This window comes from Thermobia domestica, chromosome 12 (genome assembly GCF_964235325.1).
Source record: "Thermobia domestica chromosome 12, izTheDome1.hap1.1, whole genome shotgun sequence".
In the NCBI taxonomy this organism is placed as follows: domain Eukaryota; kingdom Metazoa; phylum Arthropoda; class Insecta; order Zygentoma; family Lepismatidae; genus Thermobia; species Thermobia domestica.
The window spans coordinates 22,273,536-22,300,888 of NC_137465.1; the positions used below are offsets into that span (position 1 = coordinate 22,273,536).

The 27,353-nt window shown below is 36.0% G+C and overlaps 1 protein-coding gene across 9 annotated transcripts in view; it reads right to left on the reverse strand.

Moving 5' to 3' along the window:
* Nucleotides 1–15,702: 15,702 nt before the first annotated feature.
* LOC145666360 (uncharacterized) overlaps nt 15,703–27,353 on the reverse strand; it is a 33,414-nt gene continuing 21,763 nt past the window's right edge. For 7 of the 9 annotated variants that reach the window (XM_081733517.1, XM_081733514.1, XM_081733519.1 and 4 more), the window contains exon 3: nt 15,703–21,929. In XM_081733517.1, the coding sequence (XP_081589643.1) occupies nt 20,582–21,929 (1,348 nt within the window). In that variant the 3' untranslated portion in view covers nt 15,703–20,581. The remainder of the gene's footprint in view (nt 21,930–27,353) is intronic. The other 2 variants (XR_014127727.1, XM_081733521.1) reach the window with 2 other exon arrangements.

Sequence of the window (27,353 nt, forward strand, 5' to 3'; positions counted from 1 at the left end):
ATCGGCGTTTGATTCTTGTCGCATAGTGGTCTCTGTAGACATTTGGAGCACGTTACAGGACAATTTTTCACATGTTCATTGCGTTTACTATACTTTTTATGGCACGCTTCACAGTAGAACTTGGTTGCAAAACAAGCAGTTAAGGATTGGATGATGTCAAAATGGCCAGCCAAACAAATCAAATTTATGGGAGTGCGATTTTCGTCGTTGGGCCCCTCGTACATGATATCACGACCTGTGAAACTAGTATACACTGTAATTTTATATTCTTTGAGGTATGCCTGGAATTGTCGAATTTCATTTACACTGGCACCATGATCCAAATTCACTCCTGCATTTGAACATAACGCATCGACTTCTTGGTCCACAATACATTTTCTCTGATGTTGATACTGTGTATATCGTTTCATATCTGTATTCTTGTATTTTCTCAGGCCAATAGCAATAACAAGGGCGAACGCCAGACACCTTGAATCTTGATTTTTTACTCGTACAATCCCACGCTTGCAACGTAACAATTCTTCATTTTGAAGTATTCCTTGTGCTAAACGATCTCCATATCCGTATCCTCTTGGAATATCCACACGATGAAAATGAACGGTGAATGGCTCGTGCAGGAGAAATGCATTGTTACTTTGTAACACTCTTTCGAACGAGGCCCACATCGTTTCCAGTGTCAGGTTTCGTGCTTGGCGAAAACTCACCCAAAATGGTTTATTCGTGTTGCGTGGCGATATTACCGATAAACCAACCATCGCCTCATCGTCGACATTGGCTAACAAATGGTCCAGCATTGCTTGGAAACTATTATGTACATACTGTATGATATCGGTTCCTACGGGTGGTGCGTTGAATTGAATTTCGAGCATTCTGCCCTCAATGTTAAATCGTCTATAATGACGAGTGATTTCATTGCGAACAGGAAAACCCGATTCGGCCATGGTTAATAAAAGGAGAAAACAAACAAACAGGTACGGTAAAAAAATATGTAATGTGGGGAAAAAAGGAATTGTGCAGCGTGAATTTACTACAAAAGAAAAGAAGAAAGAAAAATCTTAATCATCTGATAAACAGGAAATCATAACATTCATGATAAATTTTTAACTAAGCAATTCATGTAAAGGTCCTGAGTTTGATTCCTGGCGGTGACGTTCAGAATCTCATTATGAAAGCACATGTACTAGAAATCAAAGTTTTTTTAAAAAAATAATTGTACTGAGATGTGATAAAGTACGCGTAAGCATTTTTTTTCCACTCACAACGACCTTTAAATGATGCGTTTGCAAGTTGAAGAGATTCATCAAACATTAACGATACCCATGCGTAATTGTCAAAACAAAATCTGTATAGCGTATTTTTTTATTATTGTGACTAAGCGGTTAGCGTACATGGTTCGGACGTGGAAGTCCCTGGTTCAATCCTCGGTGGGTTTGCTTTCCACGTCGGGGCATGTCAAGCCTTTTCTGAAATTTAATATTCTCACGCGTTATCATACATTCTTTTCAAAACTAAGCTAAATGACTGACGTACACACCTCATAATACATAAACGTACATAAATCGTCTATAATGACGAGTGATTTCATTACAAACAGTAAAACCCGATTGGGCCATGATTAAAAATGAAAACAAACAAACAGGTACGGTAAAACAAATATGTAATGGGAAAAAGGAATTGAGCAGCGTGAATTTGAGTTGATTTTTAGTTTAGCGTCCCTTTCAGCAGCGAGGCTATATGAGACGTGGACCTACTGATTAACGTGGAATCCGAACCACATGAGCTCCCCGCCGGGAATCGAACCCGGGTCTCCCACGCCAAAGGCGCGTATGCTAACCGCTTAGCCCAGGAAATCATAACATTCATGATAAATAATTAACTAAGTAATTCATGTAAAGGTCCTGAGTTTGATTCCCTGGCGCTGGCGTTCAGAATCTCATTATGAAAGCACGTGTACTAGAAATCAAAGTTTTTTAAAAATAATTATGTTACTGAAATGAGTGTTTTATTGCTGTCAAACACGAGACCATTACATCAGCATGTAACTGACCTACCATTCTATAGTGATAAAAAGAATGCATGAATGAATGAATGTTTCAACAGTACTGAGATGTGATAAAGCACGCGTAAGCATTTTTTCTACTCACAACGACCTTTAAATGATGCGTTTGCAAGTTGAAGAGATTCACCAAGCATTAACGTAACACATACGTAATTGTCAAAACAAAATCTGTATAGCGTATTTTTTTATTATTATTGTGACTAAGCGGTTAGCGTACATGCTTCGGATGTGGAAGGCCCTGGTTCAATCCTCGGTGGGTCACACATCGGATCGCTGTCAAACCTTTTTTGAAATGTATTATTCTCATGCGTTATCATACATTCTTTTCAAAACTAAGCTAAATGGTTGACGTACACACCTCTGGCCTTGGTTCAATCCCGGGGCGGTTGCTCGAATATCACGTTAAACTGAAGGGACGTTAAACTAAAACAATGGTTTCAAAGGGTATCGAACCATATTATTCTCAGGCATAGTTTTAGAAATTTTGTAATGTATTCTTTTCAAAACTAAGCGCACACATTTTCTGGCCATGGTTCAATTCCCGACGGGAGTTCACATTCAACATTAAGCTGAAGGGACGCTAAACCATATCATTTATCGTGCTTAGTTTTAATGTGTGGAGGTTCCTGATTCGTACTCCCACTTTCCCATTCCACTAATTCCTTCATAGCATAAATATTTCGTACTAAAAGTAAAACAGTGTATGTGTGATCCGCCCACAAATATAAAATAAAAATGATTTTCGAATCTTGTGTGAAAAATAAAATCTCACTGAACTTACCTCAAATTCAATGAACAAAAAGTCGGTGCAGTAAAGCTTCTTAAATAAAGACACTTTTAAAAAACAGACCTTCTCACACGATAGTTGAGAGCGATGTAAGATTTGAAAAATGAAATTTAGATTTTTATTTAGGTCGTTGTGAAAACGATGTCACCGTCAACCAATCAGAAACGAGGAAATTTATAAAATGACATCACAACGAACCAATCAAAACGCTCGCTGCTTTTGTCATGAATCACGAACCAAAACGATGTGTAACAATCGATCGTGACGTCATTCACGTTTCTCAATAGTTACAACATCTAGTATCGCAATTCCGATGCCAATTCCCTTCTGCCAGGATCATGTCACTACCTGTCGTAACTGTGACGACATTTCATTTTCCTCATATTCCATACGAGAATGTCAATGTTTGCTTTTTTTTCCATGAATCATGCTGACACGTTCGTAGTAAAACTAAAGTAATGCGATCCGCTGACGTTTGCATTTTCAATCATATGTGCTTCTATGTCGTCACACAAAGAAGTCTATCAGCATTTTATTTTAATCCACGTTACACTGTCAGATTTATTTTCTTAAAGTATATGTGTATCCTTTTCAAGAACCATGGTTCGAAACCCACCAAGATCGATTAAAAACCGAATTCATTCATAGCTAAGCGGTTAGCATACACATCTTTGGTTCGAAAGACCTGAGTTCGATTCCTGGAGAAACATTTCTTAGGATTTTTCTAAAACTTGGTTTAAATTTCTAGTTCGAAAATTTTAAAAGTTTAGTTCGATAAAAAGTTTGATTTGAAAATTTTTAGATGTGATTTACATCTTTAGTTCGAAACTTTTGTTTTTAAAAAATGTTTTAGTTCAACAAAATTTTGTTTCAATTTTTTTAGTTCGAAATTTTTTTTGGGTTCGAAAATTTTTTGTTTGAAACTTTTTTGTTTCAAATTTTTTAGTTCGAAATTTTTTTTGAAATTTTTGTTTCAAAATTTTTAGTTCGAAAATTTTTTGTTTGAAAATTTTTTAGTTTTGAAATTTTTTTAGTTCGAAAAATTTTTAGTTTAAAATTTTTTGCACTCTGCGGAACCGTTTCGAAAAGAACCGGAGCAGTTTAGGTAAGAAAAATCTGGCAACACTGTTTCCATTAATGAAGCGCTTACTGAGCGTTTAAAAAATCGCTTAAACTCACAACAATGTGTTATAAGAAATCTACAAGCGACACCCCTCTTTCACCATTGTTACTTCCAGAGACATAGGCTACTAATTCAAGGACAGGATCTCCATCAAGGTAAGAAAGCTGGTAATCATCTTATCTGTCAAAGAGAACGATAATATTTAATGTAAACTTCAGTACAATATCATGATACCAAAAAGTGTTATTTAAGGAGGAGGTTGAACCCTCCATGGGAACTTTACGCATAACCATAAAAGGGAACAAAATTCTAAAATCCAGGATCGCCGTCATATCACTCTGAATGTCTAGCATTGGGGTGGGGATGTAAGATTATGCGATTTCTATCAACCAATCAACATCGTGGTACCAAAGCAACCATCTTACCCGTAAAATGGAAACAAATGAGTGAGGGGGTTTTCCCATGTAATCTGTTCACCGTGTGGTGGGTCTAAAATCATGTGACCTCTATCAACCAATCAGAATCGAGATACCAAAGTATACATCAGAAAGGACACCCTAATTTCAAAAATCCTAGGACCTAAAATCACGTGATCTCTATCATCCAATCAGAATCAAGGTACCAAAGCACTTATCTTACCTGTAAAAGGGAACGAATTAGTGATGGATTTCCCCGCAAGGGTAAAACATAACGTCATACCATGTGACCTGTTCACCGTGTAGCGGGTCTAAGATCATGTAACCTCTATCAGCCAATCATCATCGTGGTACCAAAATACTCATCTTAACCGTAAAAGGGAACAAATTTCAAATATCCCAGGGTCTAAGATCACGTGACATCTGTCAACCAATCAGCATCGTGGTACCAAAGCACTCATCTTACCCATAAAAGGGAACGATTTTTAAAAAATCCCAGAGCCTAAGATCACGTGACCTCTATCAACCAATCAGCATCGTGGTACCAAAGCATTCATGTTACCCATAAAAGGGAACGAATTTCAAATATCGCAGGGTCTAAAATCACGTGACAGCTATCAACCAATCAGAAACACACATCTTACCCGTAAAAGGGAACAAATTTCAAAAACCCCTGGTGAGGGATTTCCCCGCAGGGTGACTCATGACGTCATACCACGTGACCTGAAAATTTGAATTTCCCGCGTGGGCGGGGCCTAAAGTCACGTGATCTCTCTCAGCCAATCAGAATCGAGAAAATTTTTGCTGACTCGGCGCAATATAACCGGGGGACTACTACTCATATGAAAATATACTGTACTTATAAATCAGTTTAATACCTTTGTTTTATGGCTGTATTTATAGTATCTTGTTAAAATGTTTGTCCTCAAACTGTCAAATATAAATCGCAGTAAATTCTGTAATCTGTTGTCACAAAAAAGTATCCTATTTTTCGATCGGTATAAGGTAGAGATACCATACTATTTTTCGATCGGTATGGTAAAACAATATTTCTCCATACTATTTTACCGTAAATTATTAATTGTCAATAAACTTTGTTACTTTTAAATGAATGAAGCGAGATAATTTTACTATGATGTTTTAAAAGATGGTCATTTGGGGGGGCCAGGAAATTATTTGGGGGGCCTGGCCCCGATGGGCTCCCCCTTGGCTACACCCCTGACTACGGGGTTGACTAAAGGATGGTTACCAAAATTGTATTCCGAGAGTCTGATTAGGAGGTAGTATTTGTCGAAGTTAATCACATGTGACTAATTAATCTAGAGCAGAAGCTAATCTTTTACCCAGAAAGTCTTCCTGGCGAAAAGTGAGATCGAACCAGAGATCTTGTGCTCCAGAGGTGATCTATCTACCGAGCTATTTACAGCTAATTTTATTAAAACCTACTAGTTTACTTAACCGTCTTCATTTCTCCAACTGTTTTGCAAGTACATGCTTTGGCACCTTGATTGCTGTACTTCATATATCTCGTGATCTTCAACAATAATAACAAGTATGGATTCTGTAATTCTTGTTTATAGTGGCATATACTCAAAACAATTTCAGGCTATCTTTTAGTACTGATTCATACTTGATACTATGCACATCTCCCGAATAAGAACACTTTTATCCAGAAACACCCGCAGGATTTTTCCGAGGTCGGGGAAGATGCAAAACCCCGACATACATTGATGCGCATAACGCATGATGCAAAACAGTTATTTTTGAGGCATATTGCGTATCTTTGTGGACTACATTAAATAGGTCTATATTAAATATTCTAGTAGGTGTAACCAAATATAATGTTCCTTGGTGTGTGTTTCTGGGTAAAAGCGTTTTGAAACAACCAAACACCTTTCGAAAAAGCAGGGTAAAGCGATTGTCCCTTTGCCTCCGCTGCGGACGTTCATGGCCTGATCGTTGACAGAGCATAGTGGTCTATTGCTTTACTCAATGGTGTCATTCACCTAGTTCGCCCGATCCGGTTATTAGAACTTCTCAGGTTCTTGGAACCTGTTGTTAAAATTGTATCCCCATTTTCATATCCGGTACTTACGGAAACAACAATTTTCTGGTGTTACGAAGTGTCAAAAAACCTTTAAAACTTAAAGAAAGAAAATATTGAGTGAGCATGGAACAAATGAATTTCATTTTTCTACACAATCCACTCTACGTTCAATATACGTTTCCCGTTACTTACAAGGTGTCCCAATGCCTCTAAAGACTTTTTTTTTTATTGGATACGCAATCAGTCATACACCATGCTTTGCACCTCTTCATCAGATTGAAACTTCTTTATCTTTAGTGCCTTTAACCACTGAGGCGAGATTCGGTACGAAAGGAGAACGAAATTAAGATTTTCAATGATCGCAACCATTGCACAGACAGTATGAGGCCGAGTATTGTTATGTTATAGAGGAAATTTGTTTTCAGAAGTCCTTGTTACTTCGTATAGTAAGTTTAGGACCATTTTGGAGATCGGAATACAAGATATTATTGACTATGCGTTCCCTATGCAGTAACGCTCCAAAATGTCACCCTTTTAGTCCCAGAAGAAAGTACTAACTTCCCTGTAGATGGTTGTGTCCGATAATGGACACTGCCATTGCATGCTCGCTTTCTTACTTCCGGAATGTAATAGTGCACCCATGTTTCATACCCAGTAACGAATCTCTTCTGAAAGTCACTACCTTCTCGTTTGCGGCGTGGCAAAATCTCGTGACACATCAACACATCGCTGCTTCAGTTCGTGTATTAACTGGCGTGATACCTACCTGGCACACACATTTCGAAATCTGAGCACAGCGTGGATAATGTTACAGATTGAACAGAGACTTATGCCAATGATTGTAGCTACTTCATCCAGTCACTCTGCATTGTCCCTTATCACACTTTCAATTTACATAGAGCAAAACGGTAAGCGACAACAAGAAATTATTTGTTGATATAGATTCAGCGCCCCAAGCATTTGTTCCATCTCCACTCCTTATTCTTATGTTGAAACAGCAAGCGGTAAATCACTTACAATTCGGAATTCACGGGCAATATTCGTTAGAATATTGGATCAATAAGAGGTAGACATAGAGCACTCACTTCTGGTGAGTCAGGTTTTTGGCTGGATCCCAGCTCGCGCCAAGTGAGTTTTGTTGTGGACAAACCATAAGTGGAGTTTCCTTCGGGTTCCTCCCTTTCTTTCATTCAACCATTTCATTCGTTGTCATCATCACCTTCTATCTTTCCTTCGAAGCACAATGATAGGACGTTACAGAAAAAAACATTCCTGTCTCTCGGTTATGCCATATAGGCATGAGACAGTGATGATATGAATGAATTAAATGGTAGAATGAGAAAGTAGGAGCACTAAGAGAAACTCTGAGAAAATCCATACACACACATGCGGTGTGTCCACCAAAAACCTAAATACTAACTAGAGAAGGTCGCGGGATATTACTCTGACTTCGTTCCGATATTATGGTCAGTCGACGCCTTTTTACATATGAAACACTTAGGCAACCGGAAAAATATTCGATCGCAAGCGTGTTCGAATTATGAGCGTTAAAAGTTCAAAATTGAACAGATTTTGCAGAAACTTTGAAGTACCATTTCTTGAGATAAACATTTTAGTTTTGATATCAGGGAGTTCTCCTGGATACCCAACACAGTAGTAAGATCAAAATGTATGCATTTTGCAAGATAAGGGCAATTATTTGGAATGGTGTGATGGGTAATGGTGTCTTACACCATGCAAATTACCTCTCATTTGACATACCGGGCCAACCAGTGATAAAAGTGGATCTTCAAAGGTGGGAAGACGGTAGGTAGCGGTATGACGCCATGGCGTTCCCCTGCCTATCTATATCCATTATAGTTTTTTTCGGAACTGGGTGGACGCTTTAATTATTTTCGAGGTGGGGATACAGCGTCCCCGCATTCTCCTTCACTTTTACCCCTGGGGCCAATAGGCTAATAAAATGTATTTGATACCCCTATTCGACTATATTGTTATTCAAAAGACGACGTGTTATTCCCGGCGGGAGCTCATGTGGTTCGGATTCCACGTTAATCAGTAGGTCCACGTCTCATATAACCTTGCTGCTGAACGGGACGTTAAACTCAAAATCAACTCAACTCAAAAGACGACGTGATGTTCATAATTAAACTTGTGATGATCTATATTGTTGTGTTCTTCCCAGGCCCGTATCCCCTGGTGGTCTAGTGGGCCTGGCTCCCCCTATATTTTTTCTCCTCCCCTAAAATTTTCACGATATGCTCGCAAATAAACAATAATATAGTGATGAACTATAATATGGTTGGATCCGTCCCCCCTAACTTCTACCACTTTCCTGCATTTTTGAAATGACTTCTGACTTGGTTCTTCCCCTTATGTAGCTAGGTTCAAACAACTCGAGCAGCGCCAAACAGCTTGCCCTGCTGCAGTACTCCGAATACTGTCGGCCTTCTTTCCTCATAGCAGAGCAAATTAATATTACCACCGCTAGGACTGAATTTGGTCTTAAATGCAAATAAAACTTCTACCTAGTAATTTTGCGATCAGTACTACAGTTAGAAACTCGGCGTCCCTACGCTTTTTTGTTCTCGGCGCCCCAAATAATTACATATTTCTCCACCCCTTCATCCCTAACATAATAATAAATCTTAAGTCAAGTATGCTTAGTTAGTGAATTAACAATTGTTACAGTTAAATACCACTCACTAGTTGCTACAGCTACATCTACGTAACAAAAAATAACCAATGGGGAATACGTTCTGAATTACTTTTAGATTTCTTACGCTATCATTAAACACATTAGAATAATAAAAGAGGATTGTTCATGAAATGGAATATTTCCTCTCGATTTTTTAACTTTTTCATACGAAAAAGTATGAAATTTATTTATTTCAGTATTATTTAATTTTTAACTTTGCGCTCTTCAAACATGTTGCCCTCTAGGCACGGGCCTAATTGACTAACGGAAAATGCGGCACTGTTGGCGACGCTGAAAACTTACGATTCGACTCTAATATCGATTGATTTCGATATTTTTACGTCCCTATGCAACCACTGTGGGTGCTAATGGGAGCTTAATTGGACTTAAGGGGAATTGAAAGTTGAACTATTTACCTAAGCGACCACGAAACTATGGATTCGATACTACTATCGATCCTTTTCTAGCATCTTTTTTATGTATCCATACAGCTCTTTTCCAGACTGTAAGAAATATGGTTAAAATTGATCTAGGCATATCAGAAATATGTTGAAACACACACATACATCTCTTTTATGTATATAAATACAGATAAGATAACAGAGAGAGAGAGAGAGAGAGAGAGAGAGAGAGAGAGAGAGAGAGAGAGAGAGCAATTCAAGGCATCACCACTTTCATATTACAAAAGCATCTAAGTAAAGAGTTTGTGTTGTGGCATGCTTCTTAAGGACAATTCCAGTCTTCTCATGTGACCTTTGGGATTCAGGAATTTCTTGCAAGCTTTCCGACTTTCGATTCTCTGTTTATACCCTCTCTTTATGCTTTGAATAATTTTTCAAGTATATAAATGACCTGCTGTAATAAGAGTGTTGAGAAGTAACCTCTATATGACAATTGTTGCACATAAATACACTACTTAACTTGTTTATTACTATTATTCCATCTTCTTAAGTTGTATTTAACAATCACATATAGTAGCGTACCCAGGAATTTATTTCGGGGGGGGGGGGCTGAAACTAAATATGAAGGTATTTTATATTAAAATTCCTAAAATTGCTCCTAAAATTAGGCTAAATTTTAAAAAAGTCGAAATTTCAGGGAGGTCCGGACCCCCGTGACCCCCCTTGCGTACGTCCCTGATCACATATATAATACCAACGTACTCTGAACACCTATCTCAGACGTTATATTTTAAACATGATTATTACTTATATTCTGCAATGATTATATGAATATATGTATATATAAAACTGATGTATTTTAATGTAGTTATTTTATACTATTTTTTATGCATTGCAGAAAATAAAATTTCATACAAGAGAGAAAGGAGACTTGACTCAGATAGGAATCGACCCTGTGACCTTAAGATTTGCAGTCTAACGGTTTACCATTTTTATAGCAACTTAATGTCAGTACAAGTCAATAAACAAAATAAGGAAGGTGATACAAATGGGCAGATACAGGTTGAGGTACATTATGCAGATACCCCTCCCCCCCAAAAAAATTGCGAATAACCTATTGCGCAACGCGAAAGGAATTTGGGTTCGCTGGGCATAAAAAACATAATATAGGAAGTATGAACAACTTTCTGATATTCTGCTAACAAATATAAAACAGTCTTGCCAATCAAGCAATTAAGAGCTTGATATTTTGTTTTCGGAGAAAGTAATGCCGGGAAAAATAATTAAGTCTATTGAAATAGCCGTGGGAGTAGTGCGGGGCAAGTGGGCCATATAGCGACAGAACTGGGGCCACACCACTGTTGCTTCACCATATTCTGTAAAATGATGTCGAACAGTGTCCTTTACATTGCAAGAATCACAAAGATCTGAGTCACTAAATCCAAGTGAATGTCGTCGGGGTACAGTATCAACAATTTGATGCACCCAAATAAACCATACGAATCTTGCACGGGAAGTTAAATAAGAGGCATGTAAAACACGCCATATACGTTGCCAATTATGATGGAGATGCGTAGTAACAATATAGGAGCATGATTACAAGATTGGCGAAGAGTCGAATACAGTTTGTTGACAGAGGCGTAACTCAGAATTCATGAGTGAAATTTTTCCAACGTTACAAGGGTAAGTTACCTGCGATTGTCACCAGCTGACACAGGAAGATTGATTTGCTCTTTCCCTTATTAAAAAAAAAAAAGAGTTACTTCTAAATCTTGATCTTACAGAAAAAAATGTTTGTGTGCAAACTGTAGTACCTTCATCGCATTTGGACTGGTAATTTTCAGGTTGTGGATCATTCGCTCACGCCTAAAGTACATTTCAACCTTTTCTTGAACTGTTCTGCCATGTTGGTAGTTTTCTTGAGCATTTCATGATTTATTTCTACTTTCACGATTTCTTGTAGTCTTTGCAACGCAACGTTACTAAAATTATTCATTGTAGTATGTAAGGCCTTACTCCTTTCCAGATTCCGGCTTTTTGGGCTATTTTTTTAGACTTTCAGTCAAGCAGCTACTGCATCGCCAGTATTTATCCTAGGATCATGGTTCATACCTCATTCTCTTCGGAATAGAGCTGGCTTTCAAATGGTACCACTTGCATGCTCATACCATATACCAGGAGCGGGAAAAGTGATGTCAAAGGGAAAATTTCGGAGGGAATTTTTTTCTCTCACTTTGCCCCCCCCCCTGGAGCGGCCCTGTGTGAACGTAGCCATCTAAAAGAAATCTGATAAACAGTACTTGGTATATTGACTGTGTGTGTCAAACTTCAAGGTTCTATCTCGAATAGTAAGGGAGTGAGGAATTTTATGAGGAATTCCCACAATGCCCCAAATTACCACAAAACACTATGATCTTAGGGAAAAAAATTCCTGAGACATCCCGAATTACCCTAGGGTCATGTTTCGCCCATACGTCTCTTCAGAATAGAATGCTTTTCAGGCGGTATGACTTACGTGTCTCCATCATGTATATAAGGCGAGAAATTCCCGAAAAATGGATTTTTTGTTCTAAATAGCCCTTTTTAAATTTTTAGCCCCTCTGGACCCCCTGTTTTAACGCATAAATCCGAAAAAAACCTGTTAAATACTACTCGGTGGACTGAATGTTTGTGCACAATTTCAATCTTCTAGGTACAAAAGTAAACCCGCCAAAAAATATATATACCGACAATGTGCCATATTCCCGTATACAGAGGGATTTTTTTTTGAAAATTCCCTGAAACATCCCTAATTACCCTAGGGTCATGTTTCGCACATCATTCTCTTCAGAATAAAATTGCCTTTCAGACGGTATGACTTACGTGTCTCCATCGTGTATATAAGACGGGAAAATCCCGAAGAAAAAAGGATTTTGGGGGTAAAAATATCCCTTTTTTCAACCCTTTGACCCTCTGGTTCCCCCTTTGTTTTAACTCACAAATCTGAAGAAAAAATCTGGTAAATACTACTCGGTGGACTGAATGTCTGTGCAAAGTTTCAATCTTCTACGTGCAAAAATAAGCGCGCCAAAAAATATTGAACATAGGCTTAATAAATGAAAAAAAAAATATTTTAGACTTATGACATCATCACCTTCTATGTCTGGACGCAGGAAGGTGTTAAACCATACGTAATGTCTTCTACAATGCCTCTGGACTTGAAAAAAAAACGGACGAAAAAGCTCAAATAGGAGAGTTATAACGCAATGTACCATGAAAAACGCGTATGGTACCAATTGTACCATAAAATCCCCAAAGGGTTAGTAACCATCTGGATACTCTCCTGGTGCGACTCAGGGAAAAAGAATGACCGGGACAAGATTTGAGATCGGGGCCTTGGGAATGGGACACTAGCTCTTCATCAATTGAAATGCTGCCACATGTTTTCACATTACTATTATTATTTTTTAAATATTTTTAATTATTTTCTATTCTATGTTGCTAATTGATATTATAATTTGCCTCAGTTGTAACATTCTCATTTTTGACTTATGTAGTACGACTGAGAGAGTGAACCAGAAGTTTATTTTACAGCACAGTGTTAAATAAATTAAATATATTATGTAATTGTAATATTTATAAGAATCTTTACTTTTTAATAATAAAAGTGTGACTGCTTCAACATGTCATTTTCAGCTGTAGCTGTTGTCTTCCTTGTCCTTTACATTCTTCCAGTATGTTACGTTTGTGACACAATAGTGTTTTCAGAAGCTGATACAGGTCCCACGCAAACATTTTAAATATTTTTGTAAGTTTAAGATGTAATAATTGATCCTTAATCATTCCCTGCTGTTATTATTTTATTAAACACTGTCTATTGTTTCTATTTTCAGAAACTGCGCCAACACAAGAGAAACGTAACTAACGGGATTATTGAGAATTGCCTTCAGCATGCCAAACAGAGATGAACAAGAAAATCTGTTAAGAATTCAGCTGCAGTTCCATAAAACTTTAACTGTCAATTCGCAGCGTCGAAATTAAATTTATTAATCAAATGTAACATTATAAAGGAGCAAATTTGTATTTCTGGTTATTCAGCAATGTGTATGTTCTTTTTGTTTTTTTTATTATTATTTAATTAACGTGTCACTGACATAATTTTCTAAAACAAGTGTTTAAAAATTAGGAGGTAAATTTCTGATATTGGAAAGATTGTTCTTAATGTGTAGAAACAAGTAATATGAGCAGCATCAAGAAGATGCTGCTGAAGAGAAGATAAAGAAATAAAGCTAGAATAATATACATTTATATTTCTATTTAACGACTAACCGAAATAAACTGATATATATATGTATATATATTATAGTGGATACTGTAAATTATGACTACATAATGTTTGCTTGCTCTCATAATTTTAAGCATTTTTTAACTCAAAATCTTATTATATACAAAATGTTTTTCGGTGTTCCACTGCTACTGCTGGTATGTGGCCGCGTCGTGCATGTATGTTGGGGTGTGTTATGTGATCTTACAAGGTTCAAACTGCATATTAGTGTCTTCATAATCATCACCTACCAGTTTTGAAAGCAGCTATATTGGATTTATTATCTTTAAAATAGGAAAAGGATTGCTAACAATTGTTTCTTTAATTTGATGTCTAAACTTCAATCCTTTTCCTATTTTTTTTTAAAAAAGAATCCAATATATCTGCTTTTAAAACTGGCAGGTGACGATTGTGAACACACTGGTATGCAGTTTGAATCTCGTAACGTCACATAAGACACCCCAACATGCACGGCGTTGCCACACACCTGTAGTTCATAGTGCAACATCATTGCGACATGTCACAATTTGTTACAATGAGGGAACGTGGATATTCCTAGGATGTACTGACATTTGGAGATCCCAGCGACATCGCATGGGATGCAACCAGAGCGGACATGTGTTAGTCGCACGGACTTTCTGTACCAGGCATTTTTTTATGCAATAGCCTTCTTTTTCAAACAAGCTGCCCTCAATTACCTGAGAGGTAATACATCAGGTAATTGAGAGATAATTAAGCCCAGTATTTGAATACATCGAATTCTCCTGCATGAGATTTCGAGAATCTAAGATGTCCTCACTGGACTGTTATAAGCAGATGTACCTTGTATAATAAACTCTAGCGCGATTCTCACTAGTATTGTTGTTTTTTTTTTAAGTTTGTGGGCCGGAATGGTTCCTCGTGATGAAGACAGTGATGCAAAAGTGTCTAAGCAAGTAAAATTCAGCAGAAGAATCATGTTTTCTTCCAACTGTTGTGTCGTTGCCTGCCCGGTTTGTTTTCAGCCCACTATTTGTTCTCAGCAAGCAGGCGGTATATATACAGAGTGACGCAAAAGTCCAGAGCCCATAGGCCAACTCGGCTACTATTGCAGATATGAAAACAAGATAAGGATATTTTTAAATTCCAGCGACAGTTTTGTTGTGTACTAGCGTATCGTCCAATAAAGGAAATACGTTACCGTGAGTCATGTTGCACTACATGAATGAAAGAATGTGGCCTGAAATTACCTACACCAAGAAGAATTGAAAGGTGACACAATAAAAGATAAACATGCGATTTCAATATCCACGCCAGTGGCGTAGCAACCACGGGGATGGGGGAGAGATCAGATACGAAAGACACGAAATTGAGTCCTGGATTAAATATTTCATTGTGTCTTTCTTTCCGTTCTCTTTGGTCCAAATAATTTCAAATAATTTGTTTCATTGAATGTTGTCCAACCGTGGCAGCGTTGTACTTTTCGTTACTATTGGGCGGTATACTGATATATAAACAAAAATTGCTGGAATTTAAAAATACCGTTACATATCTTACCTTGTTTTCATATCTCCAATACTAGCCGAGTTGGCCTACGGGCTCTGGGTTCTATCATGTACAGAAAATATTTTCTGTGACATACAAAAAATATTCACTAAATATTTTTGTCATATAAAGAAAATATTTTGTCATATGTAAGAAAATATTGTCTAAATACTTTTTGTCATATACAGAAAATATTTTTTGGCATGTATGGAAAATATTTTAGAATTATTAGTTTATAGAACATTAATCTTTGTTAAAAATGAATTAGAAATCTTCAGAAGACATTTCAACAAATGTACCCAATACATTGTGAAAATATTAAGAAAAAAATTTCTTCATTCTTGACAAATTATTTTCTGTTTTATTGGTAAATAATTTTAAAATATTCCATGCGAAACATTTTAAAAACAATTCCGTTAACATTGTATAAAACATTTCAAATACATTTTCAGTAATATTTGGAAATCGTACAGAAAACATTTTTTGGAAAACTTTTCTAACGGCGTATAAAATATTTCTGCGTTTCTGAGTGTATTAAGAGAATATTTTCAGTATTATTTGGAAAATGTTTTCAAAAACATATGGAATATATTTCCTTAAGGGAAGTAGGATACATTTTCTGAAGGAAAATGATGGTACGTTTTAAAAACGTTTCGAAAATATTTCATTGCTGTGTGGGCATAATATGAACACATGTGTACTATCTAATTTAATTTTTGTATATATACATATGATTAAAAATGATTAACTTTCCAGAAAATAACAGCAAAATATTCCCTTAAATGAAGCTGAAAAACGTACAGTGCCAACTTTAAAATTAATAAACTGATAATTTTATATTCATCTACAGGGTCCCCACTTACAGTTCATCACCATATAAAAGTGGGCTATTTATATCTCTATGAAATATGTAAGAGAAAAGAACACTAATTTTTCGGATAATGATGAGCAAAATATTCCCTCATATGAAGTGAATAAACGCACAGTGCCAACTACTAAACTAACAAACTAATAATTTTATATTCATCTACTAATAATTTTATATTGCATAATTTTCACATTTCCAGGAATAAAGTTAGCAAAGTCCCCTGAAACAAAATAGTAAATACCCCACTGATTCTATGAAATGGAAAACCCAACTAAAATTACACACAAATATTCTTATTTTATCCTGTACAGTAGAGTTTGGTAAATTTATACATATGTTTAATTTATCAGGGTTATATTCTAGAAGCTATTATGGACCAGATATCTTGTACAAAAAAAAAGCTACTCTGAATACTTTCCGAAAGTATATATCTAAATTAAAGAAGTTATCACTAAAGACCGGATTTTAAGGTCCAAAAATATGTTAGAAAAAAGGGAATAAAGGGGCTGAAATTCATTTAAAAGTGCCAAAAAGGTGCTAATAGAATATCTTTATTAAGTGCTATAGTATACAGTTACATGAACATTCTTTATTCATTACACCAACAAATATTGTTAAAGTCGGGTTTAAACTTTGGACATAAATTGCAAAATAGTTTTATTAATCCCAAACTTGTACAACATTCAGCATTCTTTTAATAAAATTGTGTTTAAAACCAACTCGATATTTAAAAAAAGAAAACTAATTTAGCAATAGTGAGAAACCGTAACATATTTTTGGGTCTTCAGAAACTGGTTATACTTGATTATACAGGACATTTCTATATTTTCAAATGGTAGTTTCTGTCGCTTGGAGCTCAGGAGATCCTTGTCTATGGAGAAACTTTGCTCGACATCAACGGAAACCAGTACACATCTTGTAAGCGAATGGACAGGAAGTTCAGTTAACGTTGCAAAGGTTTTTATGTCCAGATTGTTTCGCAAATTCAGTTCAAATGTATCCCTCCGTCAAGATTGCATCTAAATTTATGGAATGTTATGTGTAAACTTGGTTGAAAGTAAAACATATTTTTCTGTCATTTATTTAAAAAAAAGGGAAAAAAGGGACAATAGAGGTGCTGAAGGCTAAAAGAAGTAACTAAAAGGGAAATTTTATGAATCTAGCAAAAAAGTGCAACATTCACGAAAAAGGTGCAAGAAAGTGCGTTCATTTTAGTTCGTTTTATGCCCAGGAATACATATTTTGAACTTTGGTTGTTATGGCAACTACATTTTTAGAAAAGGTGCTGCATCTTAAAATCCGCTCTCTAGTTATTACTTATAGAAATACATAATTCTACACATGAATTTTCAATATAGCAAATACGTACTTCAAGCTGGAATTTTATCGTATCATTTTTACTAAGCGTCGGAAAGAGGGTTAAAGTATTTTCCATAAGCCACATTTGAAGAGTAGGCATTTCAGATAGTAAGTAGTAAATATATGAAGGTTACCACAAGAGTAATTCAAAATACACCTCTTGGAATCTGTAGTTGATGCTGTTTACCTTAAAACTTCCACTAACAGTTACTCTTTACCTGTATCAATTTGACTCTAAACTGACCTTACAATGACACCTTAAAATATACATGGTGTTTCAAAACAACTCTGACAACGTTTGGACATGATTCCTGATGCCAAGGTAAGACAAAAAGTATAAACTAACCTGGATGCACAAATATTTCTGCAACAGATTGGTGAGTAGTTCAAAGTATACAGGGGTAGGCAAATATCTAAAAACACTTCATACAGGACACTTAGGTTTGCCCTCCACTGCACAACAGATGTTGCGATTGCCGATCGTTTTTTGTTTTCAATGTCACGTGAACCTCCTCTTCCGTCAGGGGTAATCAGTTCACCTGTGAGTGTCGTAGTGTGAAAGTGGTGCGGTAAAATGGGCTTCCTGACAGACTTCCAAAGAGGCATGATCGTTGGTGCCCGGCTGGTTGGAGCATCAGTGGCGCACATTGTGAGAAATCGAAGGCACTGTGTCCAATGTCACGAGGGCATACACAATTCATGGGCAAACGACGCCTGCACAGCACAATACTGGTCGAAAGACAATCCTGTCAGATAGGGACCGGAGGGCACTAAAACGGATTGTAGCAGATAAAAGGAAGACCACTGCAATGAAAATTACGTCTGAACTCAATCCCGGCCCACAGAACCCGGTTTCGTCAAAAATCATGCGACGGAAACATCATAAAATGAAAATTTATGGCAAGGTCGCTATCGCCAAATTGCTGGTCATAGCAATAAATGCGAAGATGATATCGAGTCGTGCAAGAACCACAAGGCGTGGACTCATCAGCAATGGAAACACGTAATGTGGTCCGATGAATCAATCTTCATCTTGTTTCCAACAATTAGTCCTGTTTACGTATGGAGAACACCGTCGCAGGCCCATGATACAGATTGTTTGCTCCGAACTTTCCAAATTGTAAAGCATGGGGGTGGTTCTGTTAAAGTACGGACGGTGATATCGTGGTTTTCTGCAGGTCTCATTATAGCTCTGCATGGAATGATGAATGCCAAGGCGTATTTGGCCATTTTCGTGGACCAGGTTCTACCCATGGCCCAAATATTGCTCCCTGATGGTGATGTGATCTACCAAGATGATCGTCCTGCAATATCAAGCACGTGAAAATTTAAGAATATTAAATAATATATCCTTATGACGATGCTTTAGTTCTCATGATTATTCAAATGTTATAATATTTTTGAAACATAAAAAGTAAGAAGGAAATGCGACCATATCCCGGATAAAAAAAAGGTTTGTACAGGTCTGTAACACTATCAGTACACCTCGTTAACTCTGCTACAATCATTTCATACCTTTCACATATAATGACGTTTTTGAGACATCTTGCCTAGCTTTGTGTTAGCTTTATTTAACAAACTGACCATGTTTCTCTAGTTATTGGCAGTTTCGTTATTTCCCACATGATACACTAATATAAATTACAAAAATAACGTTTTAATATATCCTTTCCTCCCATTTTCCAGACTATATTTCGCTTTTGTTATACTGTTTGAATATCGTGTGTGAGCGAAACATGACATTTATTAAATACTTTACCATTTTACTCACTTCTAAGTTTTCTTCTGTATATCTAATTCTCTCTTAGCAAATATGTTCTTCGATTATATAGCACTCCATATTAATATATATATATATATATATATATATATATATATATATATATATATATATATATGAAACACTTTACCTGCACATGTTATGATTGTTGCAAAAACTACACATGACTAAGTTGATCTTGTTTGATGTTACTCACGTATATATTGAGTTGTAAACCTTGCTTTTAAACTAATTTTTTTTACTCACGTCTGATGGTTCCCTTCGGTACGCATGAACAGTTTCTTCTTGTGTAAAAATTAACTTTGGAGACATCCCTTTGCAGTTTTGACACATCTGATATTTTTCACCTGAATGTGTTTACGCCGTCTTGATCAACTGCAAGTAAATTCTTCCCCGCACTTTTCGAAATTGCGAAGTTTGTGCGTGTGTGATAAATGTATTGCAAAACATGAACTTTGCATTTCCGTACTTCGTTTGATGTTTCAATAAATACCTCCCCAGATATGTGATTTTCGATCTTTCTCATTCTGTTCTAATTTGTGTTTTGAGAATTAAATTTGACTTTTTATAATTCCTTTGCCCACATTCATTCTCACCACACATGAGCTTTTTTTTTAGTTGTGTATGTTGACATGTGCCATCCCAAAACTGAATATAGGCTAAATCTCTGTTCAGTCACGCGTGGGGTTTATTTGCAGTATGTATTATCGTGTGCCTTGTCAAAGTGTAACTTAAACAAGATGATTTCTTCAATCTTGCATGTATGAAGTTACTACCATTTGTGCCTTAACATCTGGCTTGCTTAACTTGAACGTTGGTTAAACCTTCTTTCACACTTTTGGAGGTATTTGAAGAGACAAACGTCTTTTCAAAATTGAACAAATGCTTTCTATGATCTTGGCATGAGTAAGTTTTTTACCAGTGTGTGTTAGCAGATATGTTGCGAAGCTCTAATTTTGATGAAATCGCTCTCTACAAAGCACGCATCTATGTACCATGCCTTAACCTGTGTTTTGTCTAACTTGAATTTAAGTAAATCTTTTTTCACACACATCACGTAAGAGGTTTCTCACCTGTTTCATAGCATGCACGTTGCAAAAGTAGAATGTACGAAAAATCGTTTTGCACACTCATAACATATACAACGTTTTTCACCAGGATGGATTGACGTGTTTTGTCGAACTTGAGCGAATTTATATCCATTTCCAGACTTTTGTTACATTTGAAGTTTCTCACCGGTATGTAATAACATGTGAAGTGTCAAACTTGAACGTTTAATAAACCTTTTTCCACACTCTTTGCACGAATGTTTTCTTTCTCCGGTGTGTGTTAGCAATTGGCTTACCAAAGTTGAACGATCATTAAACCTTTTTCCACACGTTTGGCATGCGTGAGGTTTTTCATCAGTATGAGTAAACAGGTGTCTTTTCAAACTCACATTTTCAGTAAATCCTTTTCCACAGACCTGGCACGTATGCGGCTTTTCACCAGTATGAATTAACGTGTGTTTTGCCAAACTTGAATTGAGAGTAAATCTCTTCTCACACACCGGGCACGTATGAGGTTTCTCACCTGCGTGTGTCAACATGTGCGCAGACAATCTATGACGTAAGGTAAATCGCTTTCCACACTGATGACACATGTGAACTTTTTCACCAATATGTATTAACATGTGTTTTGTCAAATATGAACGTGTATTAAAGCCCTTTCCACAATCTTGGCACATATACTGTCTCTGACCACTGTGTATTAACATATGTTGTGTCAATCTTGAACGTTGGTTAAATCTTTTTGCGCAATCCTGGCATGCATAAGGTCTTTCACCGGTATGTATTAACATGTGCGTGTTCAAAGATGATTTTTGAGTAAATCCCTTTCCACACACTTGGCATATATGAGGCTTTATACCAGTATGGATTACCATGTGTTTTGACAAATTTGATTTATAAGTAAATGCTTTTCCACACTGCTGGCACGTATATGATTTTGGACTTATATGTATTAACATGTGATCTCTCAAATGAGAACTTCGATTAAATCCCTTTCCACACCCTTGGCATATATGCTGCCTCTGACCAGTGTGTACTAACATGTGCTCTGCCAATCTTGAACGTTGATTAAATTTTTTTGCGCAATCTTGGCATGCATAAGGTCTTTCACCAGTATGTATTAACATGTGTGTTGTCAAAGATGATTTTTGAGTAAATCCCTTTTCACACACTTGACACGGGTGAGGCTTAATACCAGTATGAATTAACGTGTGTTTTCTCAATTTTGATTTTTGAGTAAATGCTTTTCCACACAGGTCATACGTATAAGGTTTTTCACCGCTATGTATTAACATGTGAGTTCTCAAATATGAGCTATGATTAAATCTCTTTGCACACACTTGGCACGTGAGATGTTTTTCACCTTTATGTTTTAACATGAGTGTTGACACATGTGATGGAGTATATCCCTTGTATAACCCCTTACTAGTAGAACTTTTCACTTCTGAATGAGAAACTATTTCCTTTGATTTAGTAAAGGTGTTCTCTTTTCTGGAAAACGTACCTTTAAGAAGCCTGTAAAAAATTCAATGGACAGAGCTCAGTTGGTTTTTAGTTTAAAGTCCCGTTCAGCTGCAAGGCTATATGAGATGTGGACCTACTGATTAGCGTTGAAAAAGAACCACATGAGCTCCCAGCGGGAATAGAAACTGGGTCTCCCACGCCATAGCCAAGTACTCAACAGAGCAGTGGATATTGAGATAATATGAAAAACGAATAAAATTCCAAAGCTTGCATGCAAAATAAAGCAACTAGAGTGAGGTAATTGTTTTCTATTATATTCGTTACTGGATATTGAGACATTCATATGAAATCATATCTTATATTTCGTGATAAACTGGTCTGGCGTAATTGTTCTATTACAGTAAATCTCTCAGAAAAGTTGAACCGAGAATTATCGAAAAGTTATCATATTTTTAATTTTCAAAAAGAATGTGTTTTATTTACTGTGAAATAACATTTACATTTATATATTTGAAATGAGGCTTAACTCTAATTGGGTACATACAAGGAAAAATGTAACACCATGCAACGAATACTAAGTAATACAGGTAAACACAAAACTACGAAGATGTTATGTATTTTTGATTAACTTTATAAAAGGGAATTAGGAATTGCGAGAATATTCTTCAGTTATAACTACCAGGAACTGTTACTATAATGACAAAGGAAGGCTATACCAATTGTTACAACTTTGCACAAAGTACGTCATTTGTATTAGTATACCATCTCTGCTAGTGTTTCTAGAACCCTCGCAATGCTACGAGATAATAAATTTTAATCCGCGTTAGGACCTTTGTGTCTATTCAAATATATCTATGTCGTTAAACGTGATACATATTTAAACATTTTAAATAAATAAAGCCTATTAGAAACGCTGAGTTTTCGATTCCATGTAGTTTTTAGTCTATATGTAAGAAATAACTAATATTATGATTGCAGAATTCGAGACTAACGTCATTGCCGTATTCGTCTCGTGGATTACAACAGTTAGAGGCATCCAGAAGTTTCAAGGTCCTTATTTTCTGACGTCATTCTGGAATATTCAGAAATAAGCGTTTTGTTGTGGGTTTTCGATTTATATGTAGGATTAAATTTGTATAGGTTGCATTTCTATTGAGACAGTTATGCAACCAGATATGGGATTTTAAAGCGCCATATCTGGCAATATTGGGAACTACTTGTTCTTGCTCTAGCCCTCTCGGTGACATTAAGGTCATTCAGACTGAAATGACGAAAGTGGAGTGTGATTCCAGAAGTTGGGAAAGTGTTTAAATCGTTTGCGAAAGTTTGATGGGCAAATCTAAAATAGTAAAATAGCATTGCATTTGGAATACATAAAAAAGAAGTTATTCTTGGATTTGAAGTGAATTGCAGTTCGTTATTTATTAACAGTATTATATTTAATAGTGATATTACCGTGAGAACTTATAGTGTCCAATATTAGTAAGCGGTCTTCTCTCAAAGCGCATATGAGTGCACATATTACAATCTCCATGGTGTAACATGATCAAGGTGAGTTTGTTTTTGAATTACACGTATGTTTCGAAGAAATCAGCTTTACTGACTTAAAGGATTAATATTGAAAGTAATAAGTGAATTATTTCGGACTATTGTAGCATTTAAGACATTAATGTTCGATTATGAATTATGTGAAGTGCTTGTTTAAATGGAACAGTATACAGTGCTTGTTAAATGTGTGTAATGAGAAACTTTTCGTTTCTTCTTTTTGGAATATATTTTGAGGAAGTTTATAAAGTTAATAGTAAAGAGGACTTAAATATCTTATTATTTCAAAAATATACTTTTGCCTAAATTTATGGTTGCCCTGTGTTTGCTGAACAACTTTCTATACTCTGGAGTCGTCTTACCATTGATGATTATTATAAGAGGTATGTATATAGATAAATTTAATTTTTATGTGAAATGTGTCGTAGACTATATTAAAATAGCTAGAGCCTCCACGAACAAGCTTCATATTTATAACGAGAGCACGTTACACAAAAATTTCATTCTGAATGTTCGAATATATGTACATACCAAGTGACATATATATATATTATTAGATTTGTGGAAAAAGGACAATATATAATTATAAAAATTTGTACTCTTGATGAACAGTATTGATATGTGGAAAGTGATTAAATCCGGTTTGACAGGTTCTTACAGTGGCTTAAGGCTCATTTATTGCTAAAAGGAGTCCGATACTTTTCTTTTCTTTTTCCCCCCTATTGCTTGTAACAGTGAGTCTAATAAGTGTAAAAGTATGCAAAATGCCGGGTCTCAACTCGTATTAAATGGTAGTGTAGGAGACCATGAAGGAATTATAATCCCTGAATGTGCTCGAGGTCATTGGTGTTTGTCATATCTGGAAGACGAAATGTGGAGGGAGGAGAGTCCTTCGATTAATAGTGGAAGCTATTCAAGCAGTTGTGTAACAGGTGTCGAGTCAGGAACGGGAAGCAAGCTGCACTTGTACGATGACGTAACTCAACCATTGCTATCAGGTAGTAGTAGTGGTGTGAGGGAATTCGATTTAGTGCACATTAGTAGTGGTGAAACAGCTGGTTTTATAAACCAGGAAAAAGAAAAAGAGAATACAAATCCATTTGTGCCTTTTGGTCGTGAGTTAAGATCGGAGCTAGAAAATAAAACTTCGCATATTAATCAAAGGATTTTTCCTTTTAATATGAATTTTGATAAGATAGCGGTTTATACTACAAGTGCTCTTTTTAGTGAGAAAATAAAGCAAATTCTGTTTACAGACGGTAAAATTGATGTTGGTTTGTTTCGTTCACTGTTTATAATATAATAAAGGTGGTTTGTTTCCGATTGAAGCAGTGTTTTTAGCTGTTTTGAGTAAATCACAGGGCGTTTAAATAATGAATTATTGCATTTATATGAGCAAACGAGACAATGGACAGACATAAGTAGTTACTTGTTTAGGAAGCTCATTACTCCATTAGGTAAACGGGACCGGACTATAGGATACTTAAATGCAATGCAAGAACCTAATGAAAACATTCTTGAATACGTAAATAAAATTGTGGATTATCATTAGTTTGTTATGGCCGAATAAATGAAAGGGAGGTATTAGATGTAGTCGTAAGTGGAAAGAAACCACAAATAAAATTTGATATGTATAAATATAGACAACCGGAATCATTGAGAGAACTGATAGCTGATATCCATAATTATGAGACATATAAAAGGAATGTTGAAATTTACAATTCAATGGTAAACTTTACTAGAGCTGATAGTGCAATGAAGAAACAAATTAATTGTTATTTTGTGGTGCGAACCATCGAATGGCGACTTGTAAAGCGTATAAACAATCCTTATTAAATAAACAAATGGTAAAGGTGAATATGAGTACGACTCCAGTAGGACGCTTTGCAGAGAGATTGGGGTTTTATTCCGGCTTATATAATGGGTAAACCATATTAAGATTGTGTGGACACTTGTTCTTCCGCCTCGTTGGTCAGTAAACAAATATTTGACGAGTGGAATAAAACTTTAGCTAGGCCAATAGTAGTTTACAATGAGAAATTTACTGGTGCGGGAGTGAATCAGAGCAAAGTGACACTCAATCAGTGTGTTATGCTGCATATTAAATTTCAAAAGCGGGCTTACAAAATGAACTTTTTTCTCATTTATAGTTTAAATCCACCTTTCATCTTGGGTATTAATGAACTTAAATCTATACAAGCGCAAATTGATTTAGTTAAAAATGAATTAGTGTTGCCTTTGGAAAATGGAAAAATTCGGCTACAATTTTCTTCAAAAACTTGTCCCCTTTCCACAAGTGCAATTAGGGAACAGCTTAATGGTGATTTATCGTCTCTAAAGCAGTCCGAAATTTTTACAAATTTATTCATTAAAGCAAACAGTGTTGGAGATGAATCATTGATGGAGGAGAATGGTATGGATCCAATGGGAAATATTCCAGTAAATCCAGGGATGGTGGTGAATCCAGGACAGGCGAGTGGTCAGAGATATTTGGGAGGCGCCGACAGAGGCAGGGTTGGAAGATGTATGAAGAATATCCATGAAACAACTGCGGATACATATCTGAGTCCAGAGATGGAGCGGGCATCCTCGATGGTCGATCCAGAAGTGGTTGATCAACATCCACATATACAAGGGTATGATAATATATTAGTTACAAAATTTCTTAATGTATTTTCTGATAAAATTGGATTTATTACAGATTATTCTTATAATATAATATTAGATGATTATTCTCCTGTCCGCAAAAAGGCACATCCTTTATCACGGGCTACTCAAAAGGATCTTGATAAGATTTTGGATGAATTATAGAGTAAAGGAATAATAGAAGCGAGTGATAGTGATTTTGCTTTTCCATGTTTTGTAGTTAATAATAATGATGGATCAAAACGCATAGTTGTAAACTACTCTTCTTTAGATTCTCTTTTATGTTTAAATACTCAATATACGCCTCGTATGGAGGATGTATTAGCCGAACTCGCAGATGGTAAATTCTTTTCGCATCTTGATATACGTAAGGCATACTTAACCATACCGCTAAGAAAAGCCGTAAATATACAGCCTTTTTGATCCATAGGGGATTATTCGTATTTAAATTTTTACCATTTGGTTTAGCAGCAGATAGTCACGTTTTATCAAAAATATTAACAGAATTGTTATATCCACTTAAGGAAGAAGGAGTTGAATGGTATATGGATGATGTAATAATAAAGTCAAAAGATTTAGAGAGTCATAAAATTATTCTACAAAAGTCTTGAAAAAATTGGAAGACTAAGGGTTAACTTTATCTAAAAAGAAATGTTCCTTTTTTTCAACTAAGTTTTCCTATTTAGGATTTATAATAGAAAATGGAAAAATGTATATGGACCGAGCACGGGTTGAAGTAATTCGTAAATTACCAGCTCACGAAAAGCAGGAAAAGTTTAATTTCGCTCAGCTCTTTTTTGCAATATTATGGCAAATTTGTTCCCCAATTTCATGAAATAATGAAACCTATTAATCGATTAACGAGTGCTTCTGTAAAATTTTTTGAGGGGCCCGAACAACAGAAAGCCTTAGACGATATTAAACTTATGTTTAAAACACTCGTAATGTTGAAGCTTCCTGACTTAAATAAGAGGTTCATTTTGAATGCAGATGCATCTCTGAAGAGTCTTGGAGGCGCAGTACAACAATATGGTGAAGAAGGTAACTTCTTACCGGTTGGATTTTTTAGTCGTCGCCTCAAGAAATATGATTTAAATAAACCTATTTATTTACTTGAAATGATGGCGGCGGTGGAATTGATGGAACGGTATAGTACCTATTTGCATTCACAGTTTGAATTTCGTATTGATCACGCTGGATTAGTATATGTCATAAAGAATATGAAAAGATTTAAGCGTTATGGTTCATTATTGTATTGTGTTTTTTCGTTAAATTTTGTTGTGA